This window comes from Gigantopelta aegis, chromosome 4, assembly GCF_016097555.1.
Source record: "Gigantopelta aegis isolate Gae_Host chromosome 4, Gae_host_genome, whole genome shotgun sequence".
NCBI lineage: Eukaryota > Metazoa > Mollusca > Gastropoda > Neomphalida > Peltospiridae > Gigantopelta > Gigantopelta aegis.
The window spans coordinates 6,774,482-6,793,054 of record NC_054702.1 but is presented as its reverse complement, the minus strand read 5'-3'; the positions used below and the strand labels follow the sequence as shown (position 1 = coordinate 6,793,054).

At 36.1% G+C, this 18,573-nt stretch overlaps 1 protein-coding gene across 1 annotated transcript in view; it reads left to right on the top strand.

The window, feature by feature from the left end:
* The first annotated feature begins 969 nt into the window (after positions 1 to 969).
* LOC121372588 (afadin-like) overlaps positions 970 to 18,573 on the top strand; it is a 92,442-nt gene continuing 74,838 nt past the window's right edge. The window contains exons 1-2 of the mRNA XM_041498993.1: positions 970 to 1,226; positions 13,599 to 13,791. Coding sequence (XP_041354927.1) covers positions 1,122 to 1,226; positions 13,599 to 13,791 — 298 coding nt within the window. The 5' untranslated portion in view covers positions 970 to 1,121. The remainder of the gene's footprint in view (positions 1,227 to 13,598; positions 13,792 to 18,573) is intronic.

Below are 18,573 nucleotides of genomic sequence, written 5' to 3'. Positions count from 1 at the left end.
GTGCACTCTAGCGACTTTGAGAACTAATTTTACACCTATAAATAAACTTGGAAATCGCAAGTTTTAATGCGGCAATTTGTAAAATGTCTGAACTATAGATTGCATCAGTGCATCGTCTGAGTTGCATCTCACTTTAAAATATCTTTAGCTGAGTCCGGGTATGAAAAGGAGTACATCTACCTGTGCCTTTACTTGTAAATAATTGGTTAGTACTGGGGGTTGCCAGGAACACTTAGGTTAACTGACTGCCATACTGACGTTGATGGCCCGTCGCAAAATACGAATAAAGCATTTTCTGAGCATCCGACATTTTAACTAGCGTACCACCTAATGTGTATTGCAAGCGGCGAATGTTTTATTCGATGACGTCAGAGTGAGACAGTCTAGTCTATGTGCATGTGTGTGAACTTGACAATGTGCTATTATTCTACAATTTGGTTATCCCTCTCCTTTTCTCTCGCGCGCACGGTTTTCCGTTGTTTTTTTAAAGATTGTTTTTTTTTTTGTGGAAAAATGATGTGGACGCCACTGCGTACTTGCGTACTTGCGTACAGGCAGGTACGCGCCTGGCAGCCCATTCTAAATTAGCGAAATAACTATTTTCGCTGTTTTAATTTGTAAATAAAACATTTACAATATGATCTGCGTTGAATTTTGTTAAATTACGGTTTCAATGCTATGCCATTCATCCGAGGAAACCGTCACGCTTTCAATGCAGTTACCTGAATGATAACATTACCTGTTGATTACTTTGTTTCGATTATTATAATGAAATATACCCAGCTAAATATGAAAGTACATCTATAATGCAACATAAATATATTTGTTTCTTCATAACAAAGATTTATTTTTGCAGGAATCGCGTGGATATTAATCCGAAGAACTAATTATTGTCGACAATACGGTAGAATCAAAAAAAACCTTCCCATATACGCATGCGCAGTACCTTTAAGAGTTTCAAGCTGTTTAGATCAATCGAATGAGGGTCAAGCCTGAAGACTGAAGTCTTTTGTGGATTTTACTACTTTCAAACTTTTCGGAACGCAAGCAAAGTGTACAGATGTGATCGTTTTCACAATTTTCAAGGATTTTTGTAGAATCGGGATATTAGAGCCGCAAATATGTCCATGGGACAGGCGAGCGAAGATCGCCAGCGGCTTATTCAACTTATAAAACAGTGGAATGTGGACCATTACGACATTTTCGAACTAAGTCCACCAAATGAGGTGAGTTACGTTAATTTTAATGTTTCTTGTTAAATAATTAATCCCGGAATTACCCTGTATTGTGCGTTTCCGTTCCGATGTGACGGCCGCTGCGTCTGGGTGAGCTCACCTGAACGCACCTTGCAGGTGACACACTTTTAGGCGTCAACAACAATCCAATATGGCGACCTTGAAAACACACACGTCTAATGTTTAAACCAGGTAGACACTGAACATTGTGGATGTCTGTGGTAGTTAATTATTTGAGTACAGAGTACTGATAATAGACGGAAGCACACCTGTGTAATAATCAGTAGATATAAGTTTTATATCTGGTATAAAAGTTATTTATTATGTTTTTTGACAGTTTTATTTATTTTATTGACACTGTTAAGCTCTCAGAGGGTCTATCTAATTATGGTAAACAGTAGTAGTTGGCCATTGCCACCTTTGTTCTTCTAACACCAAATCAAAGCTGTTGTCTCAGTTCAGCAGCGACTTCCCTGATTGCTGGTGTCACCTACTTTTTTAATTAGGTAGTAAGTAACTGGTTTATGGTACATGAATTAATTAAGTTGATTATCAACTGTTCAAATATAGAATATTATTGATTTAAAATTAAATTAAATAATATTTATTTTTATGTATTATGGTGAAACAAATCAACTTAGAGACCAAACAACTTTGTTGTATGTACAGGTATTGAAGTAACAAGGCAGAGACAAAGTTACAGTTTATTTTGTTTAACAACATCACTAGAGCATTGATTTATTAATCATCAGTTATGGATTTTAGACATTTGGTAATTCTGACGGTCTTAGAGAGGAAACCCATAACATTTTTCCATTAGAAGCAAGGGATCTTTTATGTGCACCATCACAGACAGGATAGCAAGTACCACAGCCTTTGAAATACCACCAGTCTTGGTGCACTGGGTGAGACAAGAAATAGCCCGATGGGCCCACTGATGGAGATCGATCCTAGACCGAGCACTTTACTAGTACCACTGTGCTACGTCTCGCCTCTGGGACAGAGACAAATGTAATACCATGTAAACAGGAACAGGTCAAAACTGCTCTCAAAATCAAGTCAAAGGGTCCATTAAACATGAGAACAACAAAAAGAAAAGTTAAACAGCCTAATAACTTAATCTATTACTAGTATTGAGGCTTTGTTTGTTTAAAATATTGTGATTGTAATGACAAAGAAAAGGACATGTAGAATTAATCATCTTGAATAGCAGAGGATTTTTTATAATAATATGCACCATCATACGGTGACTATCCAACAGACAGGTTGGCCATTGGACAGATAGCACATAACACAGGTCTTTGGTGTACCAGTCAGAATATCTACATGTGGATAATGATATACAATATATGAGCTAAATGCTTACAGCTCTTAAAATATCTGGTGTTTTAATATCATGTTTTTATTAAATTCTAATCAGAGCATAGTACACATTATTATCAAGGTATATATATCCATGGGTTGTATCATCCTTGCTTTGGAAAGTGCATACAAATTATATAATGTTAAAGACAAGAGTAGCCTTTTTTAATTTGATGCCTCTACCTATAATGTATTCCATTCCAGGCCCATGGGAATATATGCCTATTTTTATATATTTAATAATTTATATGCATAGACAAAGAAGTATATACCAGAACCTTTGATGTACCAGTCATGAGGTAGTGGTTAGAATGTTATCCATTCAATGTACATGTATACTGATCTCCAAGCCTGGAGGCACATTATCACTGATCAGCAATTTGCCAAATTCTGCCAGGTGGTAACAGTGTCAAACTGATATCTACAGTAAACTTGCAGATTAGATGTACCAACTCTTCAAAATTGATTAAGCATAGTGGTAGATTTTTGTAGTGTGTGTTTATTTGGGGGGGGGGGGGGGGGGGGGGGGGCAAAAGGAAATCTTTCCAGGGCTGAAAGTTTGGGACAGTCCCTTTAAACTACCATTAATTCTATTGAATTAGAAAGTACACGGTCGGTGAATCACACCCACTGGTCAGTGAAGTGGCCTCCCAGAGGATTGATTGTAAACTGATTGTGCCACCTGTGAGCAGCATTAAACAACCCTGTCTGACATCTGACATGTATTTAATTACAAGTCCATCTAATCAATTAACCAGTATCAGCCTGGGTGGTGTAGTAGTTGAGCCATTGGACATAAGTCTGGTAGGTACTGGGTTCGCCTCCTGGTACTGACTCTCAAAGCTAAATGACTCAGTGGGTATGTGTAAGGATACTACACCAACTATTCTTTCATTAACCACTAACCCACTGTCCTGGACAGACTGTCCAGATAGCTGAGGTGTGTGCCCAGGATATCATGCTTTAACCTTAATTGGATTTTTAAGCATGAAAATAAGTATAAATAACCTATTTTGATTTTAATTAAACCTCCACAGACCTCACCATGAAATGATTTTTAGGAAAGTGATTAATGGCTCCCCTTGAGACTTAGATTATGGGGAGCCATTTAAGATATTACCAAATAGAGCATTGATGTGTAATCTCTTTGGAGTACATTTAAAATGTATCACATACTATGGGGAGCTAAAAATTACTCTCCTTGAACTAGTCTCAGGGGAATTTTGGGGAGACAGAGTGATGGCGAGATCTGTCTACAAACAGATCTGTCTACAAATGGTGTACCACACATCAGTTAGTGTTGTTGGTCTGGCCTTTCGCTGTGTAGGGTTTTACACAGAAATTTTATGTGATGTGTGAATATTCATCCTGGATGGATTCCATTTTTATGTATGTTTAATTTGCTGGTTCGGTTTTTAAAAATAATTCAGCTGTAATTGGAGTAAAAACAAATTTGGGCTACTTTGTTTTTCATTCTGAAAATCGTGTGTATTTTGAATATGAGATATATATAGATATAGATGTATATAATATGCTGTGTTGTACAGGAAACATTCAGTTAGCAACAGCTGTTAATCATTTGTCTGAAAATTGATTAGCATGTACTATTTAAATAACATTTTAGAATTGTGTAGCAATCTCTGAATCTTGTATATATTGAATCGTGATGAGATACTCAGGGCTCGAAACTCACCAAAAAATATGGTTGCCCAAAACATAATAATGTATCTTGGCAAATTATGGTAAGCGAACCACGAACCACAAGCAAGATTTTAATGTGGAATAAATATATGCAATACAAATATTAATAGTGGCTCATATGTTATAATTCTAAAGAAGAACGACCAAATAATATTATTTGAGCGACTAACGTCATTATTTTCTAATATTTAAGTCATCTAAATGGGACATTGGTCGCATTTGGCAACCTGACCACTGGCTGTTTCGAGCCATGACATTAACCATTTTAGATACGTTACCTAGGAACCATCCATAAGTATGTATGCCAGAGGGTATGGGGGTTTGGGCATTGCATACAAAGAGTGTACATACAGGGGTAGAGGGATTGCTGACCATTAACATGCACCAGTGTGTGCAGTTGAAAATGTACACCTGTACATGGCGGAATAGTGTGTGACGGTGGGTGTGTATAAAAAAACATCCCAGATTTGGTATGTACATACTTCAGAAAACATTTGTTTAGTATCGAGTCGCAATTCATTACTCAAGTTTCTGAGATTGCTATACAATTTTAAAACATTAAATAGTAATTGCTAATAAATTAATAAATTAATGAAATATTATATTTGCTAAATTAAACTTTAATTCACATGATTGGTAAATAAAGCTTAAAGCCCAGCCAGTATGTGGTAGTAATTACATATAAAGCATTGACTAACATAATACCGTAGCATCATAGATGTTTGTTCACTATGTATGGTACATAATCTTACCAGTTACTTTTATTGGTCAACGACAAGGACTCTTTTATATGTACTTTTCATAAAAATCAGACAGCATATACCACAGGTTAAAATTGTATTAATAACTAGTGTATAGCTATAATGGCAGATCGAATTCAGTCTGTACCAACATACTGTTGATGACATACAGAAAAGAATAAGCATACGGTTAGATGAAATATGGCAGTGGATCAACAATCTGGTGAAATACGGTCATGAATAAACTAAACTTACTATTAGGGGAAATACGGTAAGGAACCAACATCCTCATATATATGCAATATGGCAATGAATCAACATACCGGTAACAAAGGAGGCCATCCATAACATACACAGAACATTTTGTTTTCAAAATATTGATTAGTGATATTTCTAGTGAACTGAAAATTAATGCGTCATAAAGGTAATTTAAGAATTGCTTCTAGTGTTTTGTAAATCTACCCCCTTTTTAAGCTGTCTAAATAAAATTTGAATTTGGCTACATATAATTGGAACAGATTTGTGAAATTAATTATTATTTTTGGTGCCCATCTTAAACTTTGATTTTTCCCTGCGCCCTCGAAGTGAAGGTTTTCATATACGTGTATATATGTGCATGTAGAACACTGCTAAAGTACATCTTCATGGCTGCTTGTCTTTACCAATATTATCTCTTTATGCTTTTACAAATATTTCTCTACAGCCCTTTGTCAACTGTTTGTTTGCTGTCTGCGAATGGATCCTTTGAACGTGTTACTAAGTTAATGCTAATTCTTTTATGATATATAAACCATGTATTTACTGCATGTAATGTATTTAAATACAGGTTTCTTTTCTTCTTCGTTTTTTTGCAATGTAAAAAGCATTCTGTCCTATTTCTTAAATGTGCTTTTAATACTAACATAAAAAGACATACTTTGAAGTTTTATACATGTAAAATGTGATGGTGCCATATTAAAAAAGTAAAGTTTGTTTTATTTAACGACGCCGCTAGAGCACATTGATTTTTTATGTTATCATCGGCTATTGGACGTCAAACATATGGTCATTCTGACACTGTTTTTAGAGGAAACCCGCTGTCGGCTACTCTTTTTACGACAGGCAGTAAGGGATCTTTTATTTGCGCTTCCCACAGGCAGGATAACACAAACCATGGCCTTTGTTGAACCAGTTATGGATCACTGGTCGGTGCAAGTGGTTTACACCTACCCATTGAGCCTTGCGGAGCACTCACTCAGGGTTTGGAGTCGGTATCTCGATTAAAAATCCCATGCCTCAACTGGGATTCGAACCCAGTACCTACCAGCCTGTATACCGATGGCCTGCCACGACACCACCGAGGCCGGTTTGGTGCCATATTAAGTCGTGTTGACCAAGACATACCATCATGTCAGGTAAAGATAGTGACACTGTGCATTGCAGACGTGTATATATTTACACCTGTTTATCTAATACCAGTGTACATGTGGACTCTGCAATTCGTTTTACATAGAGTATAATATATGTTGTGTATATATTTGTATGCACTTGTGTCAGACTATTAGAAACCAGCTCTTGTGAAACCTTTACCATTTATTTAACAGCGTTTATCAAATGTAAACATATCATGGCTGATGTTTGCCAATTATTTTTATCTTTTCCATGTTCAGAATATTCAGTAATTGGCCTTAAAGGGACATTCCTAAGTTTGCTGCAATGTTTTAAGATGTTATCGACTACCGGTAATAAAATATTTCTACGATTAAACTTACATATTAAATATATTTTCTTGCTGGTCGTTCGAATATTTGTACTAATTTGTTTTTTTTCGTACGTACGAAATTATTTGAAGACAAAATCCAGATTGGGCTTCTTACAAATATTAAGACGATCAGAAACACATTGAAACTGATATTCTAAACAAGAAAATATATTTAATATGTAAGTTTAATCGTAGAAATATTTTATTACTCGGAAACATCTTACAATGCAGCAAACTCAGGAATGTCCCTTTAATGTTAAATTTAATAATAGTGTATAAGTTATGTGGTGGAACATGTTGACCACAGTCTCCTATAGTTTAAATACCAGTACATAATTTTTGTCATAAGCATTCACTAATAATTTGGCTTGTTCCTGCCCGATCACATTCATTTAATTTTAATAGACAGGTGGGAAAATTTCAAGAGTGACCTAAAAATAATTTGTGATTGAATATTAGAATGCTTAAAAGTGATATAAAGTGACCTAAAAATCATTCGTGATTGAATATTAGAATGCTTAAAAGTTGGATGTTGTTTTTAAAGGTGTTTTGAGGATACTCTGTGGGGGTAGAAATGAAGATATATTTCTACTGGTCTGGATGACTAGTAGCCTATAAAAGTTACTAGTTGGCAGGAAACAAGGACTGTTTAGGACTCATGAGAAGATCATCTGATAAAACGTATATGGGTTCTAGCAAGCTGTTAAGGAGCACACATTACTTCTGAAATAGCCTGATAACATCAGAATTATTGACCCACGGGTGGGGAGGGAGGAGGACTAGCACTATTTAAATTGTACTCGTCCCTCGAGATTTTTACTCCCCTTATGAGGGGGTGAGCATTAATTTGTAACCCTGCTTTGGGGCGGTCTAGGATCGATCCCCATCGGTGGACCCATTTGCCTATTTCTTGTTCCAGCCAGTGCTCCGCAACTGGTGTAACAAAGGCCATGGTATGTACCATCTTGTCTGTGGGATGGTGCATATAAAAGATCCCTTGCTGGTAATCGAAAAGGCGACAGCGCGTTTCCTCTCTCAATATCTGCATGGTCCTTAACCATATGATATGTCTGATGCCATGTAACTGTAAATAAAATGTGTTGAGTGCATTGTTAAATAAAACATTTCCTTCCTTGTACTTTTGGAGATCTTTGTGCTAAGTTAGTCTTATCTGCCCAGACTGCCAGAGTGACAATACACAGAATATCACAGACCAGTCAAAATACTGACTGGTTGTATTTCTGTGTCTGCCATTTGCAAACCAGATAGTTTTAAAGGTCATACTCACTGTCAGATACATGTATACAACACTGGTACCTGCACGGAATTGATAATAATCCTTACTAAAAGCAACCCATCATATTTTTGGTGACCTAAATATTGGCATTTATATGCTTAATGCAATCAACTCATTTACAGATAATTATTTTTCATTTGACTCCAGGGGCGGGACGTAGCCTAGTGGAAAAGCACTCGCTTATGCTTGGTCAGTCTGGGATCGATCCCTTTCAGTGGGCCCATTAGGCTATTTCTTGTTCACCAGCCAGTGCACCACGACTGGTATAACAAAGGCAGTGGTATATGCCATCCTGTCTGTGGGATGGTGCTTATAAAAGATCTCTTGCTACTAATGGAAAAATGTAGCATGTTTCCTCTCTAAGAATTAATGTCGAAATTATCAAATATTTGACAACCAATAGCCGATGATTAATAAATCAATGTGCTCTAGTGATGTGGTTAAACAAAACAATGTCTTCATTTGACTCCAATTTGGGTGGGACGTAGCCCAGTAGTAAAGCGTTTGCTCGATGTGCGGTTGGTCTGGGATCGATCCCCGTCGGTGGGCCCATTGGACTATTTCTCATTCCAGCCAGTGCACCACGACTGGTATATCAAAGGCCATGGTATGTTCTACCCTGTCTGTGGGATAGTGCATATAAAAGAACCCTTGCTGCTAATCAAAAAAAGAAGCACATGAAGTGTCGACAGCGGGTTTCCTCTCTCATTATCTGTGTAGTCCTTAACCATATGTTTGACACCATGTAACCGTAATTAAAATGTGTTGAGTATGTCGTTAACTAAAACATTTCTTTCTTGACTCCCAATTTATTTTTATGCTTGTATCCAATATTAGTTTAAATTAAGCTTAGTGTGTCTCAAGTTGTATATTCTGAGATGGGGTAAGTATTGGGACCAAATTCATCCTCAGTCAATCTTAATGAGAGCCAATGGTTTAACCACAATATCAAAACCTAATATGTTTGTGTAAACCATACTATTAATGACTGGAGTGATTATGTATTTTTTAGAGAGATTTAATACCATAATTATCTGCACAGTTTAAAACTGTACGAGATAAACACTTGACTCTTTTTCTCATACCTGTCTACTGTTTGTTTATGAATCTGAGCATATATTATCTATTTGTGGAATTCTCAGTTTACAATACACCCCTACCTGTTGATGTTATGTGCATGCTGCAGAACGCAAATAAGATGAGTTGGCAGATTTCATTTTATTTACAGACTTATGTTTAAATTATGTCTGTTATCACTCATACTGTAGTGCAATTTTCTCGAAACCACGTTTATAACACCCCTTTTTAAATTTTCTTGTAGTAAAAGGAAAATAATATTTAACAGTTACACTGCAGCATGTTGTTTAATTTGTTGCTGTAGTGAGATATATTAGTGAGGTTTTTAATCGGAGTTCACTCTGTCCATTTCCAAATTAGCCTGCTCCAGTTATGTCATTAGAAATAGAAAACACATCTTTGTAAGCACTCAGGACAGTTATGTACTTCTAGGCACTGAAATGTCAGTTGTGAAGCATTGGATTGAATAGACTTTGAAAATAAGATGTACATGAATGATGTAAAATATAGCCTTTTTTTTTTTTTTTTTTTTAAACCCAACAAAAACTATGTACATGTACATTGTATCAAGCCAAAGAAATATGTCCTACCAAAAAAAAAGGATGTGTTGGAAATACATAAATTATACATGTACTGGTACTTCTACTCACAAGTACAGTGAAGATACACTTATTAAAATATAGTATAATTTATGTGTTTCTTTAAGAAGCATCTACGTCTATAGATTTAATTGTATTAACCTCCCTGCAGTGTGGGTTTCCTGGTAGATTGTTTCTGTCTATATGACCTTGTGCCCAGCTGTATGGTGGGCAGGTCATGTTTGTATTTCTGACGTTTGTGGCTAGGCTTGTTTTGACATTCTGCTAACTTGTGCAGATAATGATGGTACTGTTACAACAAAACAAAACAGTCTTCACCGGGACACCATGTTGTGCATTCTGCAGTGTTCTTACTACATGTACCTGAGCTGGTAGTGCCGCACATTCCATTTCTGTTACTAATAACATTTTGTTCAGTATCACATTGCTATTCCCTACACAATTTTCAGAGATTGATATACAATTTTAAAACATTAAACAGTAGTTGCTAATCAATTTTCAATTGGCAGGAAATATCACTAATATAAATTTTGAAAACAAAATGTTCCCAGTGTTAGTGTTTTCTATACACTCATCTTGGTGAAAACATACCCATCAGTTTTGTGGTTGTAAAAAAGATGAAATGAAAAGAAATAATAAAACATTTAACTGATTTTGTATAACTCTAGAGATGTATTCTGGTAGGCAATAAATAAACAAACATTTTTTAATTTTTTTTGACTCTTTGTGGTCAGCACTCATTGGTTCCTCTGATAACTTGTGTTAGAATTACCACATGTTTGCCATCCAATATCTGATGATTAATTAATCAAGGTGCTCTAGTGGTGTCATTAAACAAGACAAACTCTTTTTTGGGGGGGGGGGGGGGAGGGGTTCTACACATTTTCTTATATGTTTTGACGTGTCCATTCAGTAATACATAAGAATACCTAGCATCATAACATTTGATTTTTTCTTATTTATGAAAAACCCCAAACAATAACTATGTTAAAACATTAAAATTCTTATGCTTTTAGCTATTACAAGCATTTTACCACTAAATTACACATTGCAACCTTTTGTTTAAATTATTATTATTATTAAAAAAAATTCTGGCAAATTCCATTCATGTTGCAATCTGTTATGCTGCTTGTAGCAGCTCCAAATGTATTTTATATAAAACAAAAAAGTACATACCTTAGGAACTATATAGGTGAGTGACTGGTTCAGCCATAGTAAAATTGTTCAAGTTCTTTCAGACCAAGGCAGACAAATTGTATCATTAATGAAGATTTATAGGTAAGAATGTACCTGTATGTAGGGACATGATCGAATCGGCAAAATGTCTGGCAAGAATCTAACGCCCTCAGCAATGTTTTATTGTGAGTTTTGTGATCTTTAATATGTAAGTAATATATATGTTCAGGTAAGACCAATTTAGCCTGTTCTTAGCTCGTGACTTATTCAGTCCTGTGTGCTGTTTTCATGTCCCAAGCGTCTGTAGAGTTATAACCGCCACTGGTCTGTCCGATTATTACCGCAGTGTGTTGCTGCTTGAATCAGGTTTAAGAAATAACCCTTCAAAAGCCTGTATAATAGCACTGAGCCCATGACATGAATGACAAGTGTCAGCTAATCCTGGATTGTTCACGTCTTTGCTATTAGTAAAAGGTCAAGTGAAAAAATGTGAAGAAAACAGCGCTGGGAACAGAGAGGCCTAAGCCGTCTGATCATTTGAGACTGGTTTCCTAAAAAAAAAAAAAAAAAAAAAAAGGTAGACCAGCCTACTCAAATTACACATGTATCAGTAGCACTGAGTGGGTGGACTATAATATTGTACAGGTACGACAAGGGATATTTGTTTAATGACACCTCAGCACATTTTATACCACAGCTATTTGATGTCTAACATAATGGTTATTTCAACACATTGTTGAAAGAAACTAGATGTGACACATAATGCACATGTATTGTATCTCCAGTATAAATCATTAGCACAGATCATCATCCTTTATTTTCTTTCTGCCGAATGTCATTTAATTAACTATATTTTTTGAGAAAACAAATATTGTTGGATTTGGTTTTTTTGTTTTTTGTTTTTGGCCACAAATCAAGACAATTGTTTATATACACATGTATATATATCTGATAGCAGATTTTCTATTATATTTATTCATTGTATATAAATAAAACTACCCCTTCAAAGTATTGGCAAATAATAGCAGATAGATTTAAATTTGTCAATAAAAGCAAAGCATAATGCACATTTAGTTAATTATTAATTGACCATGTTGGCATCGATTGATCACAGAATTTTATCCTGTTCTCAACACTTCATAACTCACTGGTTGAATGGGTGGATGGACTTTGACTAAGCAGTTTACTCCCGTTTATTGCTGTGTGTGAATTCATGCGTGCTAATCGGTGATGTGTGACAGTACGGGCTCGATGATATCAGCTGTGTGAATGTGGCCTAGTCAGGTGATACTGCATTCACTGGAATTAGGTTAAGTTTCCTTTAAGGTAGCCCATAAATAACATTTATAAATTTAGCCTTCTCGAATGGGGAAAAAAATTATCCATCATGTGGATATATATAAATGATGTCACAATAAAACAGATGTATAAATTGTAACTGACAGCATTATTAAATTAATATATTTACCTTGATATACATTCTACATGTGACGTCTTCCAAATGAAGCTCAGTTCTTTCATGTTTGCTAAAAACTAATTAATTAATATGTGTGTATCGTAATTAAAATGTCATATGCACATTTTGTACTAATAAAGTTCACCTGGAATAAAGTAAATTTTGAACCATTTTAAAACACTGTAATTTATTTGGAATTCAACAAGTTGGGCACCTCAATTCTGGCTTTTTCTTAAGTTAAAGATTTCCATTTATGTATGTTTGGTGTTATAACTGCATACCTAGAGGTACACTTTCAGCTTGAGAAATCACGTTTCCTTCACACTTTTATGACTCACAGTCACCTGTATTAGTTAATAATTAATTTTAAAAATGAATGAATGAATGTTTAACGACACCCCAGCACGAAAAATACATCGGCTATTGGGTGTCAAACTAATTAATTTAAGTCGAATGGAAGACACAGTAGCACAGATAAATATTTTAGTATTCTGATTATGGATTGTCAAAGCTATCTGAGCATTACGAAATTCACTACAACACATGACAGCTTAAGATGGTTTTATGATTCCATAGCACTAAGATAGCTTCGGAAATATGGTCCCAGTTTAATGTATAAAACCCACTCTGTGTTACCAAGCAGCATTGTGCTGTGGTAGGTCTTGTAAGAGGGGTGGGATGTAGCTCAGCAGTAGAACACCCACCTGAGGTATGGTGGGTTATAGGATCAATCACCATCAATGGACTCCTCTCTTTCACTATCTTAACTAGCATCCAGTGACTCAGACTGGTAACTCAAAGTTTGTGTTATGTGCTGTCCTGTCTGTGTGAAAGTGCTTATAACATACCAGGGCTTGAAGATGAATTTGTAATTTAAAACAAAATGCTGTAGGCAAAGGGGTCTGCCAATATGGAAGTTTTGAAAAGTGACTTGTAGAAAATAAACATGACTAAAAGGTTATTTTGCTGTTTGTAGAAATAGTTCAAATGTACAAATGTTAAATACTGGCAGATAATGTACATCATTGAGGAGCTTTACCGACATTGGTAATATTTATCCAGTGGCACGAAAGTGTTGTTGGTGATGCTCCTGACATACAGCTTATAACTTATAACTCAACGATGGTAATTGCCGCCAGTGTCATCGTTAAGTTCAAGCCCTTAAAGTCATACACTAACTTTAATAATAAAACAGTCTCTTTTTTTTCTTGCAGGATAACGAGTTCCATGGAGTAGTGAGGTTTTTCTTTCAAGGAGGTGGTGCCAATGTTGTAACAAAATGTATTCGTGTGGCAAGCGATGCAACAACGGCCGAAGTGATCGAAGTCCTCGTAGAAAAATTTCGTCCCGATATGCGCATGTTGACACAAGGCAAATATGCTCTGTATGAAGTGCATGTTAATGGTGGTAAGTAATTTATATATGTTTAAAAAAAATCACAATATGTTTTTTACTTTGTGATTTGTATGTGGTGATCATTATGCGTGTGAAAGATATAAAGAGGAAGAACTGGGTAAGAAAACTAAATATATGTAGCATAAGTTTTATGTTGGAATGACAGGATAAAGCTGTACCAGAGCAGGTGTTTGGGCACGGCAAGATAATGTTTTCTTTACAGCGCTACATATAGGAGTGTATACTATTAGTAGTAAATCTTAAGGCAGAGATGAATTTTACTTGTAGAAGGCAGGAAATTGCATTTCAGGACATCTAGTTTTCAAAACTGTACAGGGGAGCATACCCCTGAACCCACTAAAAACTTTCGATTTCTGTCTACTTATTTCCACTCTACCTGAGGAAGACTGCCACTTTCCCAGGACTGGCTTGGCAGAATGAATCTTGGGATTTGGGATCATCTTGCCAAGTTAAGAAAATATTTCAAAATTGATCCTATGACCTGACTATACCCTAGACAAGAAATAGCAGTAACTGGTAAAGATTTAACATTTAAACATGATTGGAGACGCTGTGTCTAGAAAGGTATTGAGATGGGATACCAAATTAGAGCGGACAATTTGTCATTTGTCCGTGTGCCACCTGGCTGTGGCTTGTGGCACCTGTTTATGGCCTGTGTGGAGTAATGCTATCTAGCATGCTTGGTTAATTTAAGCAGTTAGCTGTCTCGGCTACCTCTAACACCGATAGATTTATGACCCGTTAAGTTTGGAATCTGTCAGAGATAAAACGCTGTGATTGACAAGTAACGATGCATTGTCGTCTTAACACACTGGGAGGCTGTAATGATACTAAATCAGAAAATGTGCGATAAGCAATATTATTTATTATTTTACCTGTATTATAGTCATGCTGTTGGTTAAACACTTTTCAAATTAGTACATTACAAATGGTATATAGATCCTATGAAATGATAAGATTAATTTTAATTATATGTAAATATTTTACATCGGCCCTCGAAATTCAGGATTTAAAATTTCATGAAAAACACTTTCGGTTCTGTACATTGTACCAGCCTCTGTGGCGTAGTGGTTAGGCCATCGGTCTACAGGCTGGTAGGTACTGGGTTCGGATCCCAGTCGAGGCATGGGATTTTTAATCTAGATACCGACTCCAAACCCTGAGTGAGTGCTCCGCAAGGCTCATTGGGTAGGTGTAATCCACTTGCACCGACCAGTGATCCATAACTGGTTCAACAAAGGCCATGGTTTGTGCTATCCTGCCTGTGGGAAGCGCAAATAAAAGATCCCTTGCTGCCTGTCGTAAAAAGAGTAGCCTATGTGGCGACAGCGGGTTTACTCTAAAAAAATCTGTGTAGTAATTAACCATATGTCTGACGCCATATAACCGTAAATAAAATGTGTTGAGTGGTTCGTTAAATAAAACACTTCTTTCTGTACATTGTGATCATGGGAACCCATTGGAAACTGTTTTATTATATATATATATATATATATATATATAATAATCATGGGAAATAAAATTTTGGTTCTATGATTTTGGCAGCACGGTACCGGAAACGATAGTTTCCGTGAAATCTGAGGGCCTTGAAACTGCTGTTGCAATGCGTTCTGAATATCAAGGGCTCTGCTACATTGAGATTGGCATACACAAACCATTAAACAAATGTTGCAATACTTACAGAAACCTGTTGAATGAGAATATTAATGCACTCAACAAGATTTAATGTTTAATTATATATATTCAATAACTACTGTAATCTGTGCATTGCACTGGAAGACTAGCTTGCAGACAACACATGTGTTGGCTGGATCATAATTTTTTATAAAAATAAACTGCTCTTTAGGTGGCATGTTTAAACATGAAAGATTGTAATGAAAAATAAAATGAAATAATGTTGAAACCGCATTACAAAGCAAAATAAAAAGTACAGACATTGACTTTGACACACTGTGATAGGCATTGACTTTGACACACTGTGATAGGCATTGACTTTGACACACTGTGATAGGCATTGACTTTGACACACTGATAGGCATTGACTTCCAAGGATATAGTAGGCGGGACGTAGCCCAGTGGTACAGCACTTACTCGATGTGCGGTCAGTCTAGGATCGATCCCCGTCAGTGGACCAATAGGGATGGTGCATATAAAAGATCCATTGCTGCTAATCGAAAAGAGTAGCCCATGAAGTGGTGACAGCAGGTTTCCTCTCTCAATATCTGTGTGGTCCTTAACCATATGTCTGATGCCATATAACCGTAAATAAAATGTGTTGAGTGTGTCGTTAAATACAATATTTCTTTCTTTCTTTTTTCCAAGGATATACTATGATAGACATTGACTTTGATACACTGTAATAGGCATTGACTTTAATATACTGTGATAGGCATCGACTTGGATATACTGTCATAGGTATTGCTTTTGATACACAATGATAGGCATTGACTTCTATACACTGTGATGCATGTACAAGGTAATGTATTGAGACAGCCAGTGTCTGCATCTTGAACTATGATTGCACATCTGGGACAGAGCATGCAGGTATTCACACCAATGTGGTAGTCACTAGGTATTCCTAGGTATTCCTGTGTTGGCTTGTGACCCGCCAGTCATTTGTGGTATTGTTTTGCTATCTAGTTGTATGTTGGATACAACATTTTGATGGGGCCTGACTGTTCAGTGCATTAATACTTATATTGTTATAAGTCCAGTGGTAAAGCTCTTGCCTGATGCGTGGTCGGTGTGGGATCGATCTCTGTCAGTGGGCCCATTGAGCTATTTCTCGTTCCAGTCAGTGCACCATGACTGGTATATCAAAGGATAATTTGGACTTAAAGGTAGGGTCAACTCAAACAAGAGCCTTGTGTGTTAGAAAGATGCATACCCGGACCACCAACACATACTGACACTTTAGCAAATGAAAAACGCGTAATTTTAGAGTTAATAAAAAAACATGATTATTCCTGCTAACTGGGGGCAACCATTTTGTTTCGTTTTTGTGACGTCCGGTGGGATAGCTTGGTTAGAAGTGGGGTCAGCTCCAGACCATCTTCTGTATGTACAGTGTAAACAAAAGCAGTAATTTTCGACATGGCGCTTTTTTTTTATCAACCTGACTTGTAAAACAGCATAAATGACGTAATAATATAATAAACTATTTAACTAAAAAAATTTTTATATTTCAAGTTGCATTAATGGAACAAAATGGGGTTATAGTATTTTTCTCTGTTTAATAATCCAAAGGAAAAATGTACACTATTAGGCCTATTGATATGCTACTTTGGAGCAAAAACGACAACCCATGATACCCAAGTGATAATTTTTCTTTTCTTTGGGACTACGTAATTGGTCAGTTCTGTGGTTTTAGATGGAAAAGTCTGCTTAACCTTTAAACCACGGTGAGTGGGTACAAGTTTTTAACTTTTACTCACATATATCCACTTAAATGTTTTATAAATACCTGAAATAAAGTTCATATATGAATCGGTAAGTATTATTTTCGTGTCTTTTTTTGTAACTTTTACTATTTTTAGATCAGCTAATGGTGATTAAAATTAGGCAAAAAATCGAAAAAGTTGCGTTTACTTACGGGCATTTGTGGCCAGCTGTCCAGTATTTATGTCCACTATTCCCGATAACAGTGGTTTTCTGACCAGAATTTTTTTTAAACCCCCAACTATGATTCATATTGCAATATTTGGTAATTTTCGTTGTTGGTAAAATGATCAAATTTATTATCAAATTAGCTGTCACAATCAGCTATCGATCCCTGAAACTGACCGCGGCGTGCCGCCATTGTTGTCAGGTGAAAATACTTGCCGAAAACCACTTTTTGAACTCAAAATTTCAAGGTATTTTCAATTGAAAAAATCAAAACAAAAGCCACCATTTTGAAAAGAAATCTTTTTTCTTTTTTTATATTTCCGTTTCCGGTGAGTGTCGTGTGCAAAACGGCGGGGAAATATGAATTGGGGAATGCACTGTATACAGTGTACAGTATGTCGACTGATGTGACGTCGGGCGAGATATCTCGCCTGCAGTAGTCAGAAGATTGATAAATAGTTTTACAGAACTATTTACAGTAATAAACCATGTCCATTACAATTTTAGGGGCGACAGGTAATATTCCACAATACCGGTATGTATTTTTGTGTCTAGACAGCGTCAGTTAATTGGCTTGTCTGGTTACCAATCAAATACACACCTGCCAATCAGGAATTACAGGTAGAAGCAACTAACAGCATAGACCAATTAACTAAGAAAACACCCCGTGTGTCATTTCAGTACGTAGATTAATGCATGGGCAAAACATTGTTAAATGTTTCGACTTGTTGTGTAGCCACTTTGACAATGGTATTTTATTTTATATTAAAAACTAATATATATATAGTGCTGGATATACTTATTGCTGGCTTACTGGGATGTATATTATTACAGAACATTGCAATGTATGACTATTTATTATCCCGCAAAAACCAGGTAGATTGTGTGTGTCTAGTTCTAAGGCTCATTCCTGATGTGACACGTTAAGTATTACGTAACAACCAGCTCGCCAGAGGGCGTACTGTACTCACTGATCTTATTTTGGGCAAAGTGTTTATTTCCATGATGGTTATATATAATAGCCATCACATTTAACCGTTTTATTAATTAACTATACAATTATACGTGTTGATATTAAGCAGTAATGTGCATTATATATCGTTGAATATGCATACCAGGCCAAATGCCTTAATTGTCCTCTCCTTTAAACCTATAAAATGTCAGTGA